The 24,086-nt window shown below is 49.0% G+C and overlaps 1 protein-coding gene across 2 annotated transcripts in view; it reads left to right on the top strand.

Moving 5' to 3' along the window:
- Window positions 1-24,086, top strand: part of PAK1 (p21 protein (Cdc42/Rac)-activated kinase 1) — a 173,954-nt gene that overhangs the window by 113,280 nt on the left and 36,588 nt on the right. For both annotated transcript variants that reach the window (XM_015420710.1, XM_015420709.1), the window contains exons 3-5: window positions 9,663-9,763; window positions 10,578-10,725; window positions 14,725-14,762. In XM_015420710.1, coding sequence (XP_015276196.1) covers window positions 9,663-9,763; window positions 10,578-10,725; window positions 14,725-14,762 — 287 coding nt within the window. The remainder of the gene's footprint in view (window positions 1-9,662; window positions 9,764-10,577; window positions 10,726-14,724; window positions 14,763-24,086) is intronic.

Genomic DNA, 24,086 nt, shown 5'->3' with positions numbered 1-24,086 from the left:
TGCAAATGTCCCATTTTAATGTATTGTAGAATCACAGAGTTGGAAGGGCAGATAGAGGCCATCTAGTCCAACCCACTGCTCAATGCAGGATCAGCCTAGAGCATCCCTGACCAGTGCTTGTCGAGTTGCTGCTTGAAGACTGCCGATACACACTTGCAGAAGAATTGTGACATAGCTTTTCCTGCCTTGCGTAGATTGATGGAGACTGGAAGGGTTGGGGGAAGGTTTGTACACTGCTCCATGAAAAGTCCTCTGCAGGTAGAAAATTAGCTTGTCAGGGCAAAGCCCATCTTAATCAAGGAGGAGCTACCTCTCTAAGGCCGGAACATTCAAACGTGATTCCTTTCCCTCTGCCACAGTTTGAATGTACCATCCAGGAGGCTCGTGTGTCTGCTCCTGTTTATATTTCCCAGGATCATAAGAAGAGCCCTGCTGGATCCAACCAGTGGTCCATCTAATCCAGCATCCTGTCTCTCACAGTGGCTAACCAGTTCCTCTAGAGGTCCAACAACAGGGCAGAGAGGCCGAGGCCTTCCCCTGATAAGAACCTAAGAAGAGCCCTGCTGGATCAGACCAGTGAGGGTCCATCTAGTCCAGCCTCCTGTCTCACACAGGGGCCAGCCAGTTCTTCTAGAGGGCCAACAACAGGGCAGAGAGGCTGAGGCCTTCCCCTGATAAGAACATCAGAAGAGTCCTGTTGGATCAGACCAGTGAGGGTCCATCTAGTCCAGCCTCCTGTCTCTCACAGGGGCCAACCAGTTCCTCTAGAGGTCCAACAACAGGGCAGAGAGGCCAAGGCCTTCACCTGATAAGAACCTCAGAAGAGCCCTGTTGGATCAGACCAGTGAGGGTCCATCTAGTCCAGCCTCCTGTCTACACAGGGGCCAACCAGTTCCTCTGGAGGGCCAGCAACAGGGCAGAGAGGCCGAGGCCTTCCCCTGATAAGAACATCAGAAGAGTCCTGTTGGATCAGACCAGTGAGGGTCCATCCAGCCTCCTGTCTCACACAGCGGCCAACCAGTTCCTCTGGCGGGCCAGCAACAGGGCAGAGAGGCCGAGGCCTTCCCCTGATAAGAACATCAGAAGAGTCCTGTTGGATCAGACCAGTGAGGGTCCATCCAGCCTCCTGTCTCACACAGCAGCCAACCAGTTCCTCTGGCGGGCCAGCAACAGGGCAGAGAGGCTGAGGCCTTCCCCTGAAGAGCACTGCTGGATCAGACCAGGGGTCCAGCATCCTGTCTCTCACAGTGGTCAACCAGTTCCTCTGGGGATCCAACGAACAGGGCATAGACACCAAGACCTTCCCCTGATAAGGACATCAGCCCTGCTGGATCAGACCAGTGAGGGTCCATCTAGTCCAGCCTCCTGTCCCACACAGGGGCCAACCAGTTCCTCTGGGGATCCAACGAACAGGGCATAAAGGCTGAGGCCTTTGCCTGATGGTGCGTCCTGGCACTACAAGTCAGAGGATGACTGCCACTAAATGTGGAGGTTCCCTTTAGTCATCATGGCTAGTAGCCACTGGCAGACCTCCCCTCCATGACTCTGTCTAATCCCCTTTTAAAGCCATCTATGCCTGTGGCCATCACAACATCCTCTGGCAGCGAGTTCCACATTTTAATCACTCACTGCGTAAAGAAGTAGTTCCTTTTGAGAAGGATTTCCTCTTAAGAGAATGAACCGAAAAAGGAACATTCCTTGGCATGATGAACAGTGGGGATACTCTGCTTCCTAACTGTTTTGTATATAAGTAACAACTTCCCTGTACTTTGGATGTAGCCGAGAGCAGGTCCCCCCCTAACGCTGACAATATTCTTTGAATTAAATTCAGAGGCCTGCTTGCTCTTAATTCAAGAAACGCCCCGTTTACTGGCATGCTCACCTCCAGATTGCCGCTTGCATGTCGGTGGAATGAAATCCCATCGGCTGTGATGGGGCCAAAACCTGCAGGCGGAAAATCCAAGTGGCTCCCATGCCAATCAAAAGTAATTAAACTGACAGCAAGCCGCCATTCCGGGGTGCCCAAACCCTGCTGCCAGAGGAAGTCATTTCGCTTTGCCTCTTTGTGCCAAGGACAACAAGCCCTGCTCATCGCTTTCCCAAGCTCACAGATTCAAGCTTATAAAGCCAGCAATTATGATACATGTAATGCCCATGTCCTCCTTCAGTGCCCTCTCTATTTGGCGTCCCGTCGGGATCTTCTATATGGGTATCAGGCCAATTTTTAGAGCCTCCTGATGATTTTAAGGTCCTTTTCTTGCTCGATAATCCAGATACAGAAATAACTGAAATAGTAGCAAATTTTTATGGTACTGCATTTATTTATTTTATACTGGGATTTTATGGTACTGTATTTATATGTGTAATCGTTGGTTTTAACTGTATGTTGGTTTTAAATGGTTTGTAAGCCGCCCTGAGCCGCTTCGCCGGGAGGGCGGAGTAGAAATTGAATGAATGAATGAATGAATGAATGAATGAATGAATGAAAGTTTATCTGCAGTGCCATGGTCCTACGGCCTGATAAGTGATATTATGAATTAGGTTTTATTATGATGTTACTCTCTGATGTTACTTTGCAATTTTAATTTTACTCTGCGTGATTTTGTATTTAGATTACTGTATCTTTATTTATATGCCAATAAAAGGCTTTGGATTGATACATGTAATCTGGAACATGACCCCTTCCTTTGTGGATCAAACAATTCGCAAAGAGGGCTACCTAAGGATAAGAAGAAGAAGAAGAAGAAGAAGAGATGGGATTTCTACCCCGCCCTTCACTCCCCAAAGGTGTCTCAGAGCGGCTTACAAACTCCTTTCCCTTCCCCTCCCCACGACAGACACCCTGTGAGGTCGGTGGGGCTGAGGGAGCTCTGACAGAAACTGCTCTTTTTCAAGGACAGCTCTTATCAGAACTACAGCTTGCCCAAGGCCATCCAGCCAGGTGTAAGTAGAGGAGTGGGGAATCAAACCTGGTTCTCCCAGATTAGAGTCCGCACACTTAACCACTACACCAAACTGGCAAATAAGGGGGATTTCCAAAAGTGAAAAGGAAAAGTGAATGGGAGTTTTTGTTTTAGCTTCGGGAACAAAGTTTGGTATGGTGGTTAAGAGCAGCGGACTCTAATCTGACGCTGCCATGTCCCCTGAGAGAATTTCTGGAGCTCAGTTGTAATTCTGGGAGAACTCCAGGCCCACCTGGAGAATGGCAACCCGAGGTTGCAAACAGGGAGAAGACGTAGAAAGAAGCAGTGCAGAGATGGGAGGGTTGAGAAGGCAGAAGTTTTGGTAACGGGGGCAGAATAAGAAGGGAAGGACGGAGGAAGCAGTTTCCCCTCCCTCCGTGAGTTCCTCGCAAGTCCCCTGCTTTTGACATGCTTTTTCCTACAAGGAAGTCTGGGATCGATGTGGTTTGTCCATACCCTTTCTGTATCCACTTAACAACCCTGCGGTTTTTTGTAGCCTGAGTGCATGTGACTTGGGCTGCAGTCACTTCCATAAACTTTGTGGCTGAGTAGGGATTTGAACTTGGGGTTTCCTGCCACTTAAATCCAATATTACCTGTTTTTCCACGTCTTCTCTGATTAATCTGCCAAGTTTTGGAGCTAATCATTGGCAGGCTGGAGAGGAGGTACCAAGGATCTAGCAGAAGTATACAGGATTAATGTGGTTCATTCAGCAACCTCATTACTCTCCACTCCCCCCAACATCTCATTTTAGAGTCTCAACTCTTACTGGTTTATAGAGAAATAGTTATAGAATCATAGAATCACAGAGCTGGAAGGGGCCCTACGGGCTATCTAGTCCAACCCCGGCTCAGTGCTCAGCCTAGAGCATCCCTAACAAGGGTCTGTCCAGCCGCCGCTTAAAGACTGTCAGGAAGGGGGAGCTCACCACCTCTAGGCAGCCAGTTCTACTGTTGCGCAACTCTGACTGTCAAAAACTTTTCCCTAAGATCCAGCCGGTACATTCCTACCCTTAATTTAAACCCCTTATTGCGAGTCCTCTCCTCTGCTGCCAACAGGAACAGCTCCCTGCCCTTCTCTGAATGACAGCCCTTCCAATACTTCAAGAGTGAGCCATCCTGTCCCCCCTCAGCCTCCTCTTCCCCAGAGTGAACATCCTCAAGTCCCTCAGCCTTTCGTCATAGTGATGCATTTTCTTCTTGCATCAATCTGGCGAAGATCTTCTCTTTTTCTTATTTGTGGCGTCGTTACGATGCTGTTGTTTGTAGACTCTTGCAAAAGGATAAGCAACGCGGTCCTCCGATCTGGGAAGCGAATCCTACCAATTTAAATGGGATTTCCTTCTGAATTCCTAGGAAGTGTGTGTGTGTGTCCATTGTGCTCATTGCAGTGCTTTCTAGCTGTCAGTTTAGTCTAGCGCAGGGGTCTCCAACATGGCTGGACCAGATGGATGGCCAACAGCAGGGCAGAGAGGCCGAGGCCTTCCCCTGATAAGAACCTAAGAAGAGCCCTGCTGGATCAGCCCAGTGAGGGTCCATCTAGTCCAGCATCCTGTCTCACACAGCGGCCAACCAGTTCCTCTGGAGGGCCAGCAACAGGGCAGAGAGGCCGAGGCCTTCCCCTGATAAGAACCTAAGAAGAGCCCTGCTGGATCAGCCCAGTGAGGGTCCATCTAGTCCAGCATCCTGTCTCACACAGCGGCCAACCAGTTCCTCTGGAGGGCCAGCAACAGGGCAGAGAGGCCGAGGCCTTCCCCTGATAAGAACCTAAGAAGAGCCCTGCTGGATCAGCCCAGTGAGGGTCCATCTAGTCCAGCATCCTGTCTCACACAGCGGCCAACCAGTTCCTCTGGAGGGCCAGCAACAGGGCAGAGAGGCCGAGGCCTTCCCCTGATAAGAACCTAAGAAGAGCCCTGCTGGATCAGCCCAGTGAGGGTCCATCTAGTCCAGCATCCTGTCTCATAAAGTGGCCAACCAGCTCCTCTGGAGGGCCAACAACAGGGCATAGAGGCCGAAGCCTGCTGGATCAGACCAGTGGTCCATCTAGTCCAGCATTCTGTCTCACACAGCAGCCAAGAGTATCAGTATCACCAGAAAAAAAAGCTGTAAGTATGCGCTGGAGCAACCTTTTATCTATTACAATGCTATATAACAACAAGCATATACAATGTATAAAGAGGTCCAAAAAGTGGAGTTGCTGATGAAGTTCTGGCTGTCAGCTTCCCTCTGGCCACCAGTGGGGGATGGGGATGAGTAGGGTTGCCAGGTCCAGGGAAGAAACTCCTGGAGCTTTGGGGATGGAGCCTGGGGAAGACAGGGACCACAGTGGGGTAAAAAGGTGGGGCCCCCCCCCCCCCAAAGTGTCCATTGTCTGCAAGGGAACTGATCTCTGTAGTCTGGAGATGAGCTATAATACCGGGGGATCCCCAGGACTCTCCTGGAGGCTGGCATCCCTAGTTATTCTGGGCAGGTGCATAATACATAATAAAGAGGAATCAATGAAAGTTTGGTCCAATGACAATAGAAAAAATAAATAGCTATCGTGTACCCTTGACCGAAGAACGGTACACTCCTTCTATCTGGGATGGTCGTCCTCTTCGACCGAGCGTGCAGCTTCCGGAGGGACGCATATGGAGCGGTGAGGGAGGGAGGGGGACACCCGCCGCAATGTTCCCTCTAAGCTGTGGGTTCTTGTGAGCAAAAATTCTACTTTGTGAGCTACTGGCATGAAAGTTGTGAGCAAGAGATTTGGCTGCTGGATGAACTAGTTTGCTCTGGAGCCCTCCTTCCTGAGCCAAGACAAAAATGTGTGAGCCAGAGGCTCGAGAACTGTGAGCTAGCTCGCACTAACTCAGCTTAGAGGGAACACTGCCGCCTAGCCAGCCAGATCAGCCGAATCAACCCTGGCGATCAAAGGGGTGACGGATGTCGCAGCCAGATCGCCCTCCCATCCATAAATAGCAATTAGTGAAGACCTAACTGAACTAATGAACCAGCTTCATGTAAGAAAACCCACACATACGCCCCTTTCCTTTTCCACACTCACTTTAAAATAGAATCATGGAGTTGGAAGGGACCTCCGTGGTCATCCAGTCCAACCCCCTGCACAATGCAGGAAATCCACAAATGCCTCCCCTCCACACCTGCCGTGACCAGTGTTCCCTCTAAGCTGAGTTAATGTGAGCCAGCTCACAGTTTTTTAGCCATTTTTGTCTTCACTCAGGAAGGAGGGCTCCAGAGCTAACTCATTTATGCAGCAGGCAAATCGCTCGCTCCTAACTTTAATGCTGGTAGCTCGCAAGGTAGAATTTTTGCCCACAGCTTAGAGGGAGCATTGCTCCGTGTCCAGAAGATGACAAAAAAAAACCCCTCCAGGATATCCAGCTAAATTGCTTCCTGACCCCAATGTGGTTGATCAGCATTTCCCTGGGTGTGTAAGAAGGACCACGAGAACGAAGAACTAGGTACACGTACCACCACGTTCTGCATTGTGGGTTCTTCATAGCAGTGCCTACAGGAGGAGATTAACTGTTTGGGAAACACCTGTAATTCTTTCCCCCTGCTAACTCCAAAGCTTGCATTGGGAGACGGGGCAGGAGGTTTCAGGTGAACTGGATGATTTCATCACTCCCCCACTATAGAGGCCAAAGAGGAGGCCAACCCACAACGGGAAGAGGGAAACTTTGCGGTGCTCAAATGACCCCCGGGAGTATTAAAACTCGAATTAAGCGCTGGGGTTGTGAAGACACTTTTGTATATGAATGCGAGTTTTCTGTCTGTGTTTACCACCAAGATCCCCAGGTGTTGTATAAGAGCTGTGTTGTTGGTTTTTTAAAAAAATTGGACTTTTAAATGGATTGCTTTCAGTTCTTAATCGCCGGAGGGGCAATTTGGATGAGTGGGTGAGAATTAAAAGCAGGTGTTTTATAGTTGAGGTTGTTTTTTCGGTTTCGGTAGGGCAATGGACAGAAAAGGGGGGGAGAAGGAGGTGGTGGAAAAGGAGATTTTTGCTCTCTAACAGATTTCACTAAATTGTAGTTTACATTTCTGTGTTTCTATGTTGCCAGTTAGCTTATATCTCTTTGAGTTTCTCCTCTGTTTTTTTATCGTCTTGCTACCAGTGTTTGTTCTACAGCTTAATGATATGTTTTTTAAAAAGCCCTAATTTGGAAGAAGGGTAAAGATGAGTGTCCGGTTACCTTGTGTCTCTTTTAGTATTTCCAACAGACCCGTTTTGAGGGTTTGATATTGACTTAGATTCGAATCTTATTCCAGGGCTCTTTTTGTAGAAAAAGCCCAGCAAGAACTCATTAGCATAATAGGCCATACCCAACAGCAGGCACTCATTAGCATATTAGTCCACACCCCTGACAGCACAGCTCATTAGCATATTAGGCCACACCCCCATGTTACTAGAAGTGTGGTTATCCAGCCACACCCACCTTTTGCTTGTTATTCTGTTTACCTTGTTTGTTGTCAACACCCAGGGCTTTTTTGTAGCAGGAACTCCTTTGCATGTTAGGCCACACACCCCTAATGTAGCCAATCCTAACGAGTTTCTGCTGTTGGGTGTGGCCTATTATGCTAATGAGTTCCTGCTGGGCGTGGTCAACTTGGGAGCCAGCCAGAACTCCGTTCCTGTGCGTTCCTGCCCAAAAATAGCCCTGGTTCTAGTTTTATTCATTTGCAAAACTTGTATTTTGACTTTTCTGGCCTAGTCGGGGCCTTCAAGGCGGCTAACAATTAAAACTGGAACATCATAAAGCACCTTGTCACCAATCCATTGGTAGTGGATTAAAGGGTATGGAATATGGTTGCTGCCCTCCTGGTAGGGTTGCCAGCCTCCAGGTGGGGCCTGGGGATCTCCCGCTTTTACAACTGACCTCCAGCTGACAGAGATCAGCTCCCCTGGAGAAAATGGTGGCTTTGGAGGGCGGGCTGTGTGGCATTGGACCATGCCGAGGCCCCTCCCCTCCCCAAACCCCGCCCTCTCCTGGCTCCACCCCCAAAGTCTCCAGGTATTTTCCAACCCAGATGTGGCGACCCTACCTCCAGGTGGCACCTGGAGATCTCCTGCTGTTACAATTGATCTCCAGATGACCAAGATAGGTTCCCCTGAAGAAAATGGTGGCTTTGGAGGGCGGGCTCTTTGGCATTACACCCTGCTGAGGCCCCGCCCCTCTCCTAACTCCGCCCTCCCGCAGCCTCCACCCCCTAAATCTCCAGGTATTTCCCAGCACAGAACTGGCAGTCCTAAAGAATCACTGATGGAACCAGTGGCTAAAAACTAGCCTATAGTTTATGTCATCTGTTGATTACATTAAAAATAATCTTGATTCTGCATTCGTGCCTGGCACTGTGAGATCGCTATAATAGCATACAGGAGATCTCTTTGCATTTGTGATGGACAATGGGGGGCACATAGAATCTCATCTTTGCTCCCTCCCTATGTATTTTCAGACCCACAGAGCCAACGTGTTCATAAATTGTCCATATGCCCGGGAAGTCTGTACGTCAAGTCTCCCCAAATTTACAAGCCCACCGGGTTTAATTAGTCCATATATATGGTTTTTTTTGCATGTGTGGGTTTTTTGCCTGTGCGTGCACTCATGTGTGCCCGTCAATGTTTGGTGTAGTGGTTGAGTGCACGGACTCTAATCTGGGAGAACCGGGTTTGATTCCCCACTCCTCCACTTGCACCTGGCTGGATGGCCTTGGGCAAGCCGTAGCTCTGATAAGGAGCTGTCCTTGAAAAAGAGCAGTTTCTGTCAAGAGCTCTCTCAGCCCCACACCCCTCACAGGGTGTCTGTTGTGGGGAGGGGAAGGGGAAGGAGTTTGTAAGATGCTCGGAGACACCTTTCGGTAGTGAAGGGCGGGGTATAAATCCAATCTCCTCTCCTCTTCTTCTTCTCTAAGCTGCAAAGATTAGTTTGCCCTGGAGCCATCCTTCCTGAGTTAGGACAAAAATGTGTGAGCCAGAGGCTAGAAAATGGTGTGCTAGCTCACATTAACGCAGCTTAGCGGGAACACTGGTTCCTGTGTGTGGAAGTAATGGGAACCTCTGGTGATTCCTACTGGGGCAATGCCCCCTCTAAGCTGTGGAGTCTTGTGAGCAAAAATTCTACTGTGTGAGCTACTGGCATTAAAACTGTGAGCGAGCAATTTGGCTGCTGCGTAAATTAGTTTCCTCTGGGGCCATCTTCCCTGAGCGAAGACAAAAATGTGTGAGTGGGAGGCTAAAAAACTGTGAGCTAGCTCACACTAACTCAGCTTAGCGGGAACGCTGGGCACGGAGGACATTCAGAGAAGCGGCACGATGGACTGTCTCTGGCCTCCCGACCCTGGTATTCTCTGGAGGTCTCCCATCCAAATATTTGCCGGGGAAATAAGATACATCTTGTCCAATGGGGCTTCCTTCCAGGAGACTGACTTTAGGATTGCAATAAGCGCCAAATGTCTTCCAGTTTGCCACTGCTGCCCTTCTCGATAACCTACAGGCACTGCTAACTCGCTTCTGAAGATGCCGGTGACTCAGACACTTTGCTTAGCAGCTTTTTTCCCTCTGGTTCTGCCTTCCAAAGGGAACGGAATACAGAGCCCAGCAGGGAAACCATGCTTTAGGGACTGTCGGCCGCTGTAGCCCACTTTGGTCTTTTGATGGTTTTGTTCTTCACCCCCCCCCCTCTTCTTTTTCAAACAGCCAACAAAAAGAAGGAGAAAGAACGGCCGGAAATCTCCCTGCCTTCAGACTTTGAACACACGATTCATGTCGGATTTGATGCGGTCACGGGCGAATTCACAGTAAGGAGGATGGGGGGGGGAACTGGGTCACCAGCAGTGTTCCCTCTAAGCTGAGTTAATGTGAGTTAGCTCACAGTTTTTCAGCCTCCAGCGCACACATTTTTTTTCTTAGCTCAGGGAGGATGGCTCCGGAGCAAACTGATTTATGCAGTAGCCAAATCGCTCGCTCACAACTTTTATGCCAGTAGCTCACAAAGCAGAATTTTTGCTCACAAGACTCCACAGCTTAGTGGGAACATTGGTCACCAGCCTCCCCAGAAAGGGGTAGAGATCAATGCTCCCTCTACGCTGTGGAGTCTTGTGAGCAAAAATTCTGCTTTGTGAGCTACTGGCATAAAAGTTGTGAGCGAGCGATTTGGCTACTGCATAAATCAGTTTGCTCCGGAGCCATCCTCCCTGAGCTAAGAAAAAAAATGTGTGCGCTGGAGGCTAAAAAACTGTGAGCCGGCTCGCACTGACTCAGCTTAGAGGGAACACTGGTAGGGATCCCCTGCTCCCAGCTCCTGTGCGGAGGAGAGAGAAAAATTAGAAAATGGCCGGCGGCTTGATGTCACTTCCTGAAAATCCCGGAAGTGACATCACAGCTCTCTCGGAATCTTCAGAAATGCTATGGTAAAACCATAACGTTCCGGCAAACTCTTAGGAGGGCTGACATCACATCCCAGACCCTCTCCCCCCCCACAGGAAGTGACATTGCACCGTTGCCAACAGCCGAAACCCTCCCCAGTCTCCCAGTCTGGTTTTAAGCGGGAGGCTCCGTCTTTCTCGTCCGCTGAAGAGCAGAGGATGCTAACCGCTCTCCCCTTTTTCCCAGGGCATGCCGGAGCAGTGGGCCCGTTTGCTCCAGACCTCGAATATCACCAAGTCGGAGCAGAAGAAGAACCCTCAAGCCGTCCTTGACGTGCTAGAGTTCTACAATTCGAAAAAGACCTCCAACAGTCAGAAGTATATGAGCTTCACAGGTAGGCCGTTGGGATCGGGCATGAATAGCTTTTGCAAGAGCCTGGGTGGTGTAGTGATTCTAGTTTCGGGAGAGGAACTGGCTGGCTCAGAGCCAAAGCCCCACTGCGCCGTGGAAGGTTGCTGGGGGGGGGGGGGCGCTTGGGCCAGTGACTCTCTCTCCGCCTAACCTACCTCACAGGGTGGTTTGTTGTGAGGGTAACATGGAAGTGGGAACAGCTTTAAAAGGGGATTGGATAAATCCATGGAGGAGAAGTCTATCAGTGGCTGCTACCCATGGTGACTGAAGGGAACCTCCACATTCAGAGGCACTAAGCGTCTGAATCCCAGAGCCGGGAGGCAACATCAGGTGAAGGCCTTGGCCTCTCTGCCACTGTTGTTGGGCCTCCAGAGGAACTGGTTGGGCACTGCATGAGACAGGATGCTGGGCTAGATGGACCATTGGTCTGCTCCAGCAGGGCTCTTCTTAAGTTCTTATGAAGGCCTCCGCCTCTATGCCCTTTGATTGGCCGTCCAGAGGAACTGGCTGGCCACTATGTGAGACAGGATGCTGGACTAGATGGACCCTCACTGGTCTGATCCAGCAGGGCTCTTTTTATGTTGTTAGGGTAGAATGATGTTGTAAAGACACTTTGGGGCCTTGTGCTGTCCTCACGCTGTGCATTATGGGTGATGCCATTTTGTTTCATGTCTCTTTTTGCACCTCAATTGAGTTTGTCAGGGCCAGCCACAACCAAGATGGTGCTCCAAAATACCTTCACTGTAGGGTTGCCAAGTCGAAATTTCTTACCGGCGGGGGAACCTCGCCGGGCTCCGGGAGTCGTCCGTCGATGCGTGCGAAGCGCGCACGCCGCCAGCACATCACCAGAAGTGACGCGCAACGTCGATCACGTTGAACGCGTGGCCCCGATCGTCGGAGGGAAAACCATAGAGTTTCCCCTCCGACAATCGGGGCCACGCCCCCAACGTGATTGACGTGGTTGCATCACCTCTGGTGACGCAGCCATGCTGCGCTTCGGGGGGCGGAGTTCCCCCCGGGGCCCGATTCCGCGGCGGCAGGAATCGGGCCTCCGAAGCGGGGGTTTATCCGCCCCCCGCCCCCACTTGGCAGCCCTACTTTGCTGGCAAGGCCATCTTGGATGTGTATATAATTGCATGCGTGATGGCTGACTCACTTGGCGATTGTGGAAGCAATTCTGTTTTGGCCCACTGTCCCATGTGACGGTTAAGCAAGTGCTTGGGACAATTTTGCAGAAGGTTGGGGGAAATTGAAAATGTTGCCCTGTGCCTGCTTTTTTGGGCAGGCTGTCTGGCTGCTTCATTTAAAAAAACAAAAAAAAAACCTAACTGGAGTCTCAGATTAGAAATTCTAAACGTATAGCTTAAAGGAAGCCTAAATTAGCTGATCTCATTAAAGTCAAGAGGTCTCTTGCAATTTAACAGTGCAGTCCTTAACAGTTGTGTGTGTGGGTGAAGTGCCGTCAAGTCGGTTCTTATGGAGAACCTATAAATTAATGTCCTCCAAAACGTTTTGGAGGACATTAATTCATACAGTTGCCGAAAGTCGGAAGCTGATGCCACCTCTCTCTCTCTCTCTCTCTCTCTCTCTCTCTCTCTCTCTCTCTCTCATAAGAACATAAGAGACGCCAATGCTAGATCAGGCCAAAGGCCCATCCAGTTCAACACTCTGTGTCACACAGTGGCCAGAAATACCAGGTGCCACCAGGAGGTCCACTAGTGGGGCCAGGACATTAGAAGCCCTCCCACTGTTGACCCCCCCAAGCACCAAGAAGACAGAGCATCACTTGCCCCAGAGTTCCTATCTATCCCTTGTGGCTAATAGCCACTGATGGACCTCTGCTCCATTTGCTTATCTAATTCCATTTTGAAGCCGTCTAATGCTCCATATGCTTATCTAATTCCATTTTGATGCTTATCTAATTCCATTTCAAACCCGGTACTCCCAGATTAGAGTCTGCACACTTAACCACTACACCAAACCGGGTTTGATTCCCCACTCCTCCACTTGCAGCTGCTGGATGACCTTAGGTCAGTCATAAGTTCTGTCATAGCTGTTCTCTTAAGGGCAGTTTCTGTCAAGAGCTCTCTCAGCCCCACTTGCCTCCCAGGGTGTCTGTTGTGGGGAGGGGAAGGGAAAGGAGTTTGTAAGCCGCTCTGAGACTCCTAGTGAAAGGCGGGGTATAAATCCAGTCTCCTCCTCCTCCTCCTCCTCCTTCTTCCCTGACCTGGATGGCCCAGGCGAGCTGGATCTCAGCAGATCTCGGAAGCTAAGAAGGGCCAGTTCTGGTTAGTCCTTGGGTTGGGTGACCGCGAAGGGAGTCCAGGGTCGCTATGCAGGGGCAGTGTTGTAATTATTAGATTCCATGTCAAAAATGAAATCAAAATGAGGAGGATGTTCTTGTATTTTATTGTAATGAAATATGGAAAACACTTAGGCCAAAGGACCCATCAAAACTGATTGCTTTCTTCTCAGCATAATTAGGAAACATGCCTCAATTAATAGAAAAACAATTAGACCAAATAGTTAACCAGAAATTGACAACTTTCTTCTTTTTCTTCTTCATCTTCTTCTTGAGCATATTCTGGACATATTCAGGAAATACATAAAGTCAAATACTTAAAATGACACCATCATACCATCATCATGGGAATAATATTCAAAAGGCATAATTGGTTACAAAAACTTAAACAACATTTACACAAAAATCTCCTTGTTGGTCAAATGTAAGAAAGGTGTGCGGTGGCTCAAGTGGTTAAGACGCTGAACTGCAGGCTGTGGAAGGTCGGTAGTTCAGCAGTTCAAGACCCGGGTGCCGCAAGACGGGGTGAGCTCCTGTCTCTAGTTCCAGCTCCTGCCAACCTAGCAGTTCGAAAGCAAGAAATTGCAAGTAGATAAATAGGTACCACTTCGGTGGGAAGGGAACAGCGTTCCGTGTGCCTTGGTGTTTAGTCATGCCGGCCACATGACCACGGAAACATCTTCGGACAGCGCTGGCTCTTCGGCTTTGAAACGGAGATGAGCACCGCAACCCTAGAGTCGGACTCGACTGGCTTTCGAGCAAGGGAACCTTTACCTTTACCTTTACCTTTTAAGAAAGGTGTGCCTATGCAATAGCGTCACATATTTACTTGACATGACCTAAGGCATATCGGCTAAAGCTTGTTCTTCCCCAAACAAAAGTATTCATTACTGATACGAGGCTAAAATCCTATCTGACCCAGACATTGAAAGGTTTGCCCTAAGAACTACAGAATCATGAACTTTGTACCGATTATGTTGTCTGCTAGCAATATCAGACCTACAAGAGGAAAGCCTTCTATATAACAGGCCTTTCGAACATCCTAATAAAATATTACTTAAAGAATAAATCTATAAAAACCAGAGAAATATGAATATGAACAATCAAGAAGGAAAAACCTATATATGTAATTCTTTATATTCCCATTCATACTACAGCAGGCAACGGCCAACCGACTCTGTTCATCTCTTCTTTTGGAAACCCCGTGAAGGGTTGCCGTAAGTCTGCTGTGATTTGACGGCGCTTTCCAGCACCCCGAACACAATCGACATTTTGCCTTTATGTTCCCTCTAAGCTGTCGAGTCTTGTGAGCAAAAATGCTACTTTGTGAGCTAGTGGCATGAAAGTTGTGTGCGAGCGATTTGGCTGCTGCATCAATGAGTTTGCTCTGGAGCCCTCCCCTTCCTGAGCTGAGACAAAAATGTGGGACCCGGAGGCTAAGAAACTGTGAGCTAGCTCACACTGACTCAGCTTAGAGGGAACACTGAATTTCCAACCCTGATTCTTGAAGGTCATTTTGATGCATGGGTCTGGAAGAAGGGCTTTGTATGTCTCCGTCTCCAACGGGAAGTGAGCAGCACTGATTGCTGCTCTCATTTTTTAATATTGGACATCTCTTGAGCGGCTGATCTTACGCGTAGCAGATAAGGCTAATAATTTCTTTTCTTCTTCTTCTTCCAGATAAACTCACAGAGGACTACAACTCTTCGAACACACTGGTGAGTACCAAAGGCTTCTGCTGAGACCATTGGTCCTTCTAGCTCAACGCGGTCTTCTCTGATTGGTGGAACCTGTCCAGGGTCTTCGGTAGAGGAGGGGTCTTTCTCAGTGCCTGCTGCCAGAGAGTCTTTGAACTGGGGATGCTGAGGATTAAACCGGGGTCCTTCTGCATGCAAAGCAGGTGTAAGGCCTGTGAGTCAGGTGTCTGCGGTTGTAGGAACGTGTACATGAGAATAAGTCCCATGGAGCCGAGAAGTCCATGAGTGGCTCTTAGCCACAAGGTGCAGATGGAACACTGTGTCTGGGGCAGTGATGCTCTGTCTTCTTGGTGCTTGGGGGGGCAAGAGTGGGAGGGCTTCTGGAGTTCTGGCCCCACTGGTGGACCTCCTGATGTCACCTGGGTTTTGGCCACTGTGTGACACAGACTGTTGGACGGGCTATTGGTTTGATCCAACATGGCTTCTCTTCAGGGGTCATTTTGTAGGAAAAGAGGTGCAGGAGCTCATTAGCATAACTCATTAGCATAACTTATTTGCATATGTCACACCCCCTGACATCACCGGAAGTGTGTCAGAAGGCAACACCCACCGCTCAGGCTCCACTGGACTGTTTTGGATTGCTAGCTATTGGGGGGGGGTGTCGCGGAGTGCGCTCCTGGCATCCCCAGGTCACCGTTTTCAAACCAATAATCCAGTTGCACCCTGCTGAAGTCCCACTGTAGTAAACCACACCGACTCAGTACTTAGTGGTCAACTATATACAGTGAAGTTTATTTACAGATCACAGCTCACACTGGCAAAGTGCTTCGCCAGACAGTCAACATACGAATAAGCACACAGTGTACAGATCACACACAGCTATATACATTGAACAGCCAATCATATTTCTGCTGAGTCACTCAGATTACAGATCAGCATTGCACCAGCCAGAACCGGTTTGGTCTGGTTACCTGGACTGACAGTCACTCTGACACCTGTCATCTAGATTGGCATGATCTAATACACATATACATCACGCATGCTGAATACTTATTCCAACAGGGGGACGTGCAGATCTGTCCTCGCAGAGGAGGGAGAGCTTGTACCTGAATAACACTTGGTCTTAAAGGTGCCACTGGACTGTTTTGGGCCGGGGAAAGCTCTATAACTCACCTGGCTGCTTCTTGCTCTGACTGAGGGCTGCTAGGAGCAGGGGCTGGAGCTTGTTGCATGTGCCCGCCCCCTGGGCTCTTTACTGCCGGAGCTCCGCTCCTGTGCGCTCCTACAGGAAATGACCCCTGCTTCTCTTATGTTCTTATGTCTGGGGCAGTGATGTTCTGTATTCTTGATGCTTGGGGGGCAAAAGTGGGAGGGCTTCTGGAGTTCTGGCCCTGCTGGTGGACCTCCTGATGGCACCTGGTATTCTTGGCCACTGTGTGACACAGAGCGTCGGACTGGATGGGCCATTGGGCTGATCCAACACGGGTTCTCTTACGTTCTTATGCAATGTTGGACTGACCTCTTTGTAAACATACTCTGGAATCAGTTGTGTGATTAATTGAAATCGACCAGAGTGTAGCATTCCTACCAGTAAGAGCAGCATTTGGGCCTACCCTGAAGGGGGATTCATGCTGTGTAATGGTACCGGGCCCTGCCCTGGACGGCCCAGGCTAGCCCGATCTTGTCAGATTTTGGAAGCTAAGCAGGGTTGGCCCTGGTGAGTACTTGGGTGAGACTAACGGGGGCCAATGAAGTCCAGGGTTGATACGCAGAGGCAGGCAATGGCCAGCCACCTCTGATCGTGTCTTGCCTTGAAAAAGCTATGGGCTCACCCTAAGTCAGCCGCAGCTTGAGGGCACTTTCCACCACCACCAGTGGTACTGTGGGGATGTGGGATGGTATCATGTATCCCATTGTCATCAGATCTTGGAGACTGAGCAGATGGGGGACCACTGGGGGACCCCAGCCGACGCTCTCTCTAAGCTCTGGAGCCCTGTGGAGCAAAAATTCTACTCTGTGAACGACTGGCATTAAAGTGGTGAGTGAGCGATTGGGCTGCTGCATAAATCAGTTTGCTCTGGAGCCCTCCTTCTTGAGCCGAGACAACAAATGTGTGAGCCGGAGGCTAAAGAACTGTGAGCTAGCTCACACAAACACAGCTTAGAGGGGACACTGACTCCAACAGTACTTGGATGAGGGGCCACTGAAGAAGACTCTGCAGAGGAAGACAATGGCCAACCACCTCTGTTTCTCAATTGCCTCTGTGACGTTCTTGCTTATAGGGGAAATGGTTTTATCTTTAAACAGTCTCTGTGTATATGAACTTGATAGTTTTCTGCTGTCACCAGGAATTAAAAAATCCAAATCTGTCTCTCTGCTGGTAGAATGACCTAGGGTCTGGGTACTTCAGAGGACTATGTGGCTCTGAGGAAGGACTGTACTGGTTGCTGGGATAAGCTTAAATAAAAATTGATTTATTTAGTAAAGGCAAGATAGGTTTCAGGTTATTTTGAACTGTTACTGAAAAAAAACCTTGTAAATATAACTGGCAAAACTTGGTGTTACAAACAGTCACACAGACTTCACTCTGACAGGCATAGGCTCTCAGTATAATCTCTCTCTCTCTCTCTCTCTCTCTCTTATATATATATATTGCCTATATATTGCATATATATTGCATATATATAGAGAGAGAGCCAAACAGGCTAATCTCCTTGTCTTATTCACCCAGAACAGAATCAGCTCTTATAGTCACTCAGACTAAACTGTTTGCCTTATTCACACAGAATAGAAGCAATATTCCATAGTCACACAGACCATACCGTCTCTTCAACTTCACACACAGAACTCTGTCATAAAACATCTCAGAGTCACACAGACTCTCTTCAAAATGCTTCCATACTTGTCTCTCATATATCATCGAATCATTCACAGGCAACCCTCCTCCCACACTCTCAGTCATCAGCCAATCACATCACACATGTGTCCCTCTTACAGTACGGCAGTCAAACTCAACATTTAAAGAAACAGACACACCAAAACATGAAATCATTACAGCCTCCAAAGTCCTTTGCCCGGGTCTCCAAAAAGTTGGTTGCAACTTGATGGCACATACATAAGGATTCTGTGCTGCTGGTCAATCCCTGGTTAATGGATAGCTACCATCTCTACAAATCCATCATTTGTCATCAGGGTCACCTGGAAAATGCTTTCTTTCTTTTTCAGATTAGCTGTCTTATATTTTTTATAAGCAGTAATTAAGATCTCTTGGTCGTGACCTCAAGCAAATGATTAACTCATGTTACCAAATAAAACTGTGGTTTTGGATTTTGCCACATGCTGCATGTAGAGATGAAGGGCCCTGAGCCCACTTCTGGGAAGGGTGAGCCAGTTTGGTGTAGTGGTTAAGTGCGCGGACTCTAATCTGGGAGAACCGGGTTTGATTCCCCACTCCTCCACGTGCACCTGCTGGATGACCTTGGGTGAGCCGTAGTTCTGATAAGAGCTGTTCTTGAAAAAAGAGCAGTTTCTGTCAAGAGCTCTCTCAGCCCCACCCACCTCACAGGGTGTCTGTTGTGGGGAGGGGAAGGAAAAGGAGTTTGTAAGCCGCTCTGAGACTCCAAGTGAAGGGCGGGGTAGAAATCCAATCTCTTCTTCTTTTACCTCACAGGGTCTCTGTTGTGGGGAGGTGAAGGGAGAGGAGTTTGCAAGCCGCTCTGAGGCACCTTTGGGTAGTGAAGGGTGAGGTATAAATCCAATCTCTTCTTCTTCTTCTTTTACCTCACAGGGTGTCTGTTGTGGGGAGGTGAAGGGAGAGGAGTTTGTAGGCCGCTCTGAGACTCCTTTGGGTAGTGAAGGGCGGGGTGTAAATCCAATCTCTTCTTCTTCTTCTTTTACCTCACAGGGTGTCTGTGGTGGGGAAGGGGAGGGAAAGGAGTTTGTAAGCCGCTCTGAGACTCCTTTGGGTAGTGAAAGGCAGGGGATAAATCCAATCTCTTCTTCCTCTCTCTTCTAAATGTGAAGAAAGGAATGAATGAATGAATAAATAAATCCAGGATATATTTAAGCATGCATTCATGTGCAAATTTGTGCCAGACATCAGAATGTTAGTGGAACCTTCTTTTTTTCTTCGTACAGAGCACTGACCTGGTTGAACTATGGTAGTTCCTAAGGTCCAGATGGTTTGTTTGTTTCTGATTGGTGGATTTTGATGTCATTCCTCTATCTTTACGATGGGGCTGTTAGGCTGGGTGAGTTGTCGGTCTCAGGCAGGGACTGACACAGCAAATCTGTTTTTGGACGCAGCATTTCCGACTGCCGGGGATTGAACCCGGGACCTTCTGCATGCCAGGCAGATGTTCTCTCATTGAGCCACGGCTCCTTCCTCCAGAACTCTCAAAACGTCAGCATGACAGATAGAGATTATCGCATTTCGAAAGCTACTAGGATATGAGTGGCAACAGAGGATGGGGCGTGGGTGAGAGCTTGTAACTAAAGTTGTATGACACTGTCGTACACTGAATCAGACCTCTGGTCCATCCGGTATTGTCTACTCTGACTGGCAGCAGCTCCCCAGGGTCGCAGGTTAGGGTCTTTCCCATCACCTTCCTCTTGATCCTTTTAACTAGAGATGCCAGGGATTGAACCTGGGACCTTCTGCATGCCATGCAGTAGCTCTACCACTGAGCCAGTTTAGGCAGGCTAAACATTCCAATAGCTAAGGCTTTTCAGGGTCTCGGGCTGAGGTCTTTCCCATCCCCTCCTGCCTGCTCCTTTTATCTGGGGATGCCGGGGATCGAACCTGGGACCTTCTGCATGCCTACCACTGAGCCACAGCCCCTCTCCATGGGTCTCCAGGTTCTCAGGCTGAGGTCTTTCCCATCCCCTCCTGCCTGCTCCTTTTATCTGGAGATGCCAGGGATCGAACCTGGGACCTTCTGCATGCCAAGCAGAGGCTCTGCCGCTGTGCCATGGCCCCTCAAGGTGTCAACCAAAGGCTTCTCCACTCAGGCTCTTAGATGTGGCCCTGCACTGGCACTTGGCAGGACTGGACTGAGGAGTACAGATGGGCCTGTGAAAAGCCAAACTGAGCCGCTCCTGTGGTACTACAAGCCTGCAGGGATTGTTTGGCTTGGTCATGCAACCCCCTGGGTATTCTCTCACCCAATGCTTCCTCTTGAAAACTGGAACCAGACTGAGGAATGACAGCTGGTGACAACAACTGCCGCCGCCAGTGAAAGGTCTGAGACAGATAAACATATGGAGCAGAGGTCCTTTAGTGGTTGTTAGCTGAAAGGTATACATGGAACACTCTGTCTGGGGCAGTGATGCTTCGCCTGAAGAGGAGATGATTGAGAGGTGATATGATAACCATCTTCAAGTACTTGAAGGGCAGAGTGGTTTTGCCACAGAATCAACCGGTTGAGATTAAATCAGAAGAGCTTTTGGCTAAACATGAGGAAGAACTCCCTGTGACATTCGGAGCGGTTCCTCAGTGGGACAGGCTTCCTCGGGAGGTGGTGGGCTCTCCTTCTTGGGAGGTTTTCAAACAGAGGCCAAATGGCCATCTGAGAGCAATGCTGATTCTTTGAACTTTGGCAGATCACGAGAGGGAGGGCAGGCAGGGTTGCCTCAGTGCTTAGTTCTCGTGGCCCTTTCTTACATTCCTGGGGAAATGCTGATTGCCATTTTGGGGTCAGGAAGCCATTTTTCTCCAGGCACGTTTGGCTGGGGATCCTGGAGGGTTGTTACCATCTTCTGGGCATGGAGCAGGGGTCACTGGCAGTGTGTGTGTGGGGGGCGGTATTTGTGAATTTCCTGCTTGTGCACGGGGTTGGACTAGATGACCCTGGAGGTCCCTTCCAACTCTATGATTCTGTGCTCTGGCTTCATGGTGCTTGAGGAGGTAACATTGGGAGAGCGTCTGGAGTTCTGGCCCCACTGGTGGACCTCCTGTTGGCACCTGGTATTTCCGACATGGCTTCTCTTATGTTCTCATGAGCCAAGAGGTCCTTGAGGTTTGGGCTGAGTTCCTAGTGCTCATACTTGCTCCTGGCAGCCCTTTAGGAAATGGCCCAACCAGGAAATTTGTATATGCGCGCTGAAGCAACCTTTATAGTCCTATAATATCAATACTATATAATGACAAGATATCACAGTACAACGTGATATTGGGGGAGCGGTGGCGCAGGCAGTATAACGCCTGCATTAACATCAACTCGAGCACCTGTTCGAGTCCCACCACGGTCGAGGTGAGCTCTCGACCCTTAAGTCCTAGCTCCCGCCCACCCAGCGGTTTGAAAGCAAAGTAACTACCTATCGGCGAGTAGATAAATGGGTACCCACCCTTAGTAGGGTGGGGGGCACCCTCCTCCTCCCATGGAGGTGTGTGTGGAGAAGCGGCGGTGGCAATGGCGACGGCGAGAACGGCGGCTACAGCGGAGCAGCAGCAGACGATCGGAGGAGGAGGAGGCGGTATAACGCTGAAGGTGGCAAGCGGCGGCAGCAGAGCCAGAAGGGGACTGATCCCTGGTGGCCCGCAGCGGAAGAGCAGGGCAGCTGTCGTCGACGGAGGATGGAAGGCGCAGTGACGTCATCCGGAGGCGTGCGGAGCCAGAAAGGACACAGTCGGGCTGAGGACAACGTCGCCGACGATCCATCCACCCGCCTGTCTGCCTAAGCACTGGGACATCTCACAGCCGAAAGAAGAAGCCGAGCCGGGAAAAAGTGAACGACACCGAGCCTCGACCAGGGTGCCGGTAGGCAGCCCCTCCCTTGAACTGATGTGGCCGTAGTTAGGGTTGATATAGGTGACTAGCACCCAAGAATTGTAAACCGCCCAGAGACCCCTACGGGGGTTAGGGCGGTATATCAAGTCGAATGATAAAATAAAAAAATAAAAAAACAAAAAAAAAAAACATATACAGTGTGAAAGGAGGTCCAAAGTCTAGGTTGTTGACAAAGTTCTCCGGATTGCCAAGTCGTTTCGTAAAGCTTCATCCGAACGGGACCATATGAACCATTATGTGTCTTCTAGTATTTGTATCCCATCTCTAGTTCCAGCTCCTGCCAACCTAGCAGTTCGAAAGCAAGAAATTGCAAGTAGATAAATAGGTACCACTTCGGTGGGAAGGTAACAGGGTTCCGTGCGCCTTGGTGTTTAGTCATGCCGGCCACATGACCACAGAAACGTCTTCGGACAGCGCTGGCTCTTCGGCTTTGAAACGGAGATGAGCACCGCAACCCTAGAGTCGGATTCGACTTGCTTTTGAGCAAGGGAACCTTTACCTTTACTAGTATTTGTTCACTGTTGGGTTGAAAACAGCAGTTTCTGCAATGCTCCATAATATAATCAGTAATTTTTTTATCTTTAATTTAAGTTGCATCTATAAATGAAAACAGGCCATCTGAGCGGAAAGACGCAAAAGCCCGTTTTTGTTTCTAGATGCATCTTAAATCAGTGAAGTGTTACACAAGCATTTATTCAAGGGGCCGCTAGTTTACCTGGATGATAGTATTGCTCTGTTCAAAAGAGAAAGACTCGCATGTCGAGTTGGTCAGGGAAGTGTTCCAAACACTTTATAGGCACCAGCCTTTTTCTTTTTTAAACTTTTTAATTTTTCCAAACAAACAAACATAAAATAGGGATACAATACAATATCAATCTCTTATCTGTTATCATGTTTCATACATGAACCAAGTCTATTTCATTTTTCCAGTATATATGATAAAATATATTTTGCAGGTCAGCAAACATACAATTTCTTCTTTTCTACTAAAATGGGCTTTGTCTAAGTGTATTATTGAATTTCTTATACTATTTGGTAATGCGGACAATTAATTGTTCTGAATAAAGAAATACTGGAGTCTCATTCTGTCAGACACACCTATATGTCCCTCAATGGTTATGTAAGAAAAGCTCAAAGTCTCAGAAGTCTCCTCAGACATTTTCTTTCTAAAAAGAGACATATAAAGTTCTTAAGCCAACAAACATATTTAGGGATCCTTCTAAAATTCTCAGTGATTATGAAGAGGAAACTTAAGATCCCAAGAATTCCCTCAAGCATTTTAAATATTTCTGAGTACAATGTTAAATTTCTTAAGCTGTTTACTAACATGGGGAACTATTTAATCTGGATAAAGAGATACTGGGATCCTATTCCATCAAACATATCTGTGGTTCTCTCAGCAATTCTCAGTATTTATAGAAGAGAAGCTTAAACTCTAAAAAGTTCCGTTAAACAGTTTCTTTCTACATAGGTAAAGGTAAAGGTTTCCCTTGCTCGAAAGCCAGTCGAATCCAACTCTAGGGTCGTGGTGCTCATCTCCGTTTCAAAGCCGAAGAGCCAGCGCTGTCCGAAGACGTTTCCGTGGTCATGTGGTCGGCATGACTAAACACCAAGGCGCACGGAACCCTGTTACCTTCCCACCGAAGTGGTCCCTATTTATCTACTTGCAATTTCTTGCTTTCGAACTGCTAGGTTGGCAGGAGCTGGAACTAGAGACGGGAGCTCACTCCATCACGCGGCACCCTCGGGTCTCGAACTGCTGAACTACCGACCTTCCACAGCCTGCAGTTCAGCGTCTTAACCACTTGAGCCACCGCAGCTCTTCTTTCTGCATAGAGAAATAGAAGTCTTTTAATCCATCAAACAGATCTAGGGGTCCCTCGGCACCAGCTCTTTCTTTTGGTGATATCGATACCGTGAGCTGTGATTCTCTAGTTAATTTAGCCCACCGGGAGATCTGCCTGCAAGTGGAATGGCCAGTCTACCCCTGGTGCTCTGTGACTCGCTGCTGAACTGAGAGGGCTTTTGTGGACGGGTCTCTGGGGTGGCTCGACCAATGGCGTGGCCCCCTTTTACCCAAATGGGTGTGGTTAGTGATTAGGGTGACGTCACTGCCCTGAAACTGAGGAGCATTGTGAGAGGGGGCACCACATCTGCCTTGCCCTGCCCCCACCTGTGCCCTCCCACCACGGCCAGGGAACGGGTCATCCTGTCGAGACGTCTTCCTGGCTCTGTCTCAAGGCTGGGTCACCTTGAAATCAGGTAGTTCTGAAATCTGCCGATTTGCCGCTAGCTGTCTTCTCCCTGCTGGATCAGGCCAGTGGTCCACCTAGTCCAGCATCCTGTTCCACATAGTGGTCAACCGGTTGCCCTGGAAGGCCAAACAAACAGGGCGTAGAGGCAGCCGGCGTCCCCTCTGAGCTGAGTCAGTGTGAGCTAGCTCACAGTTTTTTAGCCTCCAGCTCACAGGTTTTTGTCTTAGCTCCAGGAGGAGGGCTCCAGAGCAAACGGATTTTTGCAGTAGGCAAATCACTTGCAACTGTAATGCCGGCAGCTC

This window comes from Gekko japonicus, unplaced genomic scaffold, assembly GCF_001447785.1.
Source record: "Gekko japonicus isolate JY-2015 unplaced genomic scaffold, Gekko_japonicus_V1.1 scaffold1409, whole genome shotgun sequence".
NCBI classification, from domain to species: domain Eukaryota; kingdom Metazoa; phylum Chordata; class Lepidosauria; order Squamata; family Gekkonidae; genus Gekko; species Gekko japonicus.
Note: the sequence above shows the minus strand (reverse complement) of the source record. Positions and strands in the feature narration are given on the sequence as shown.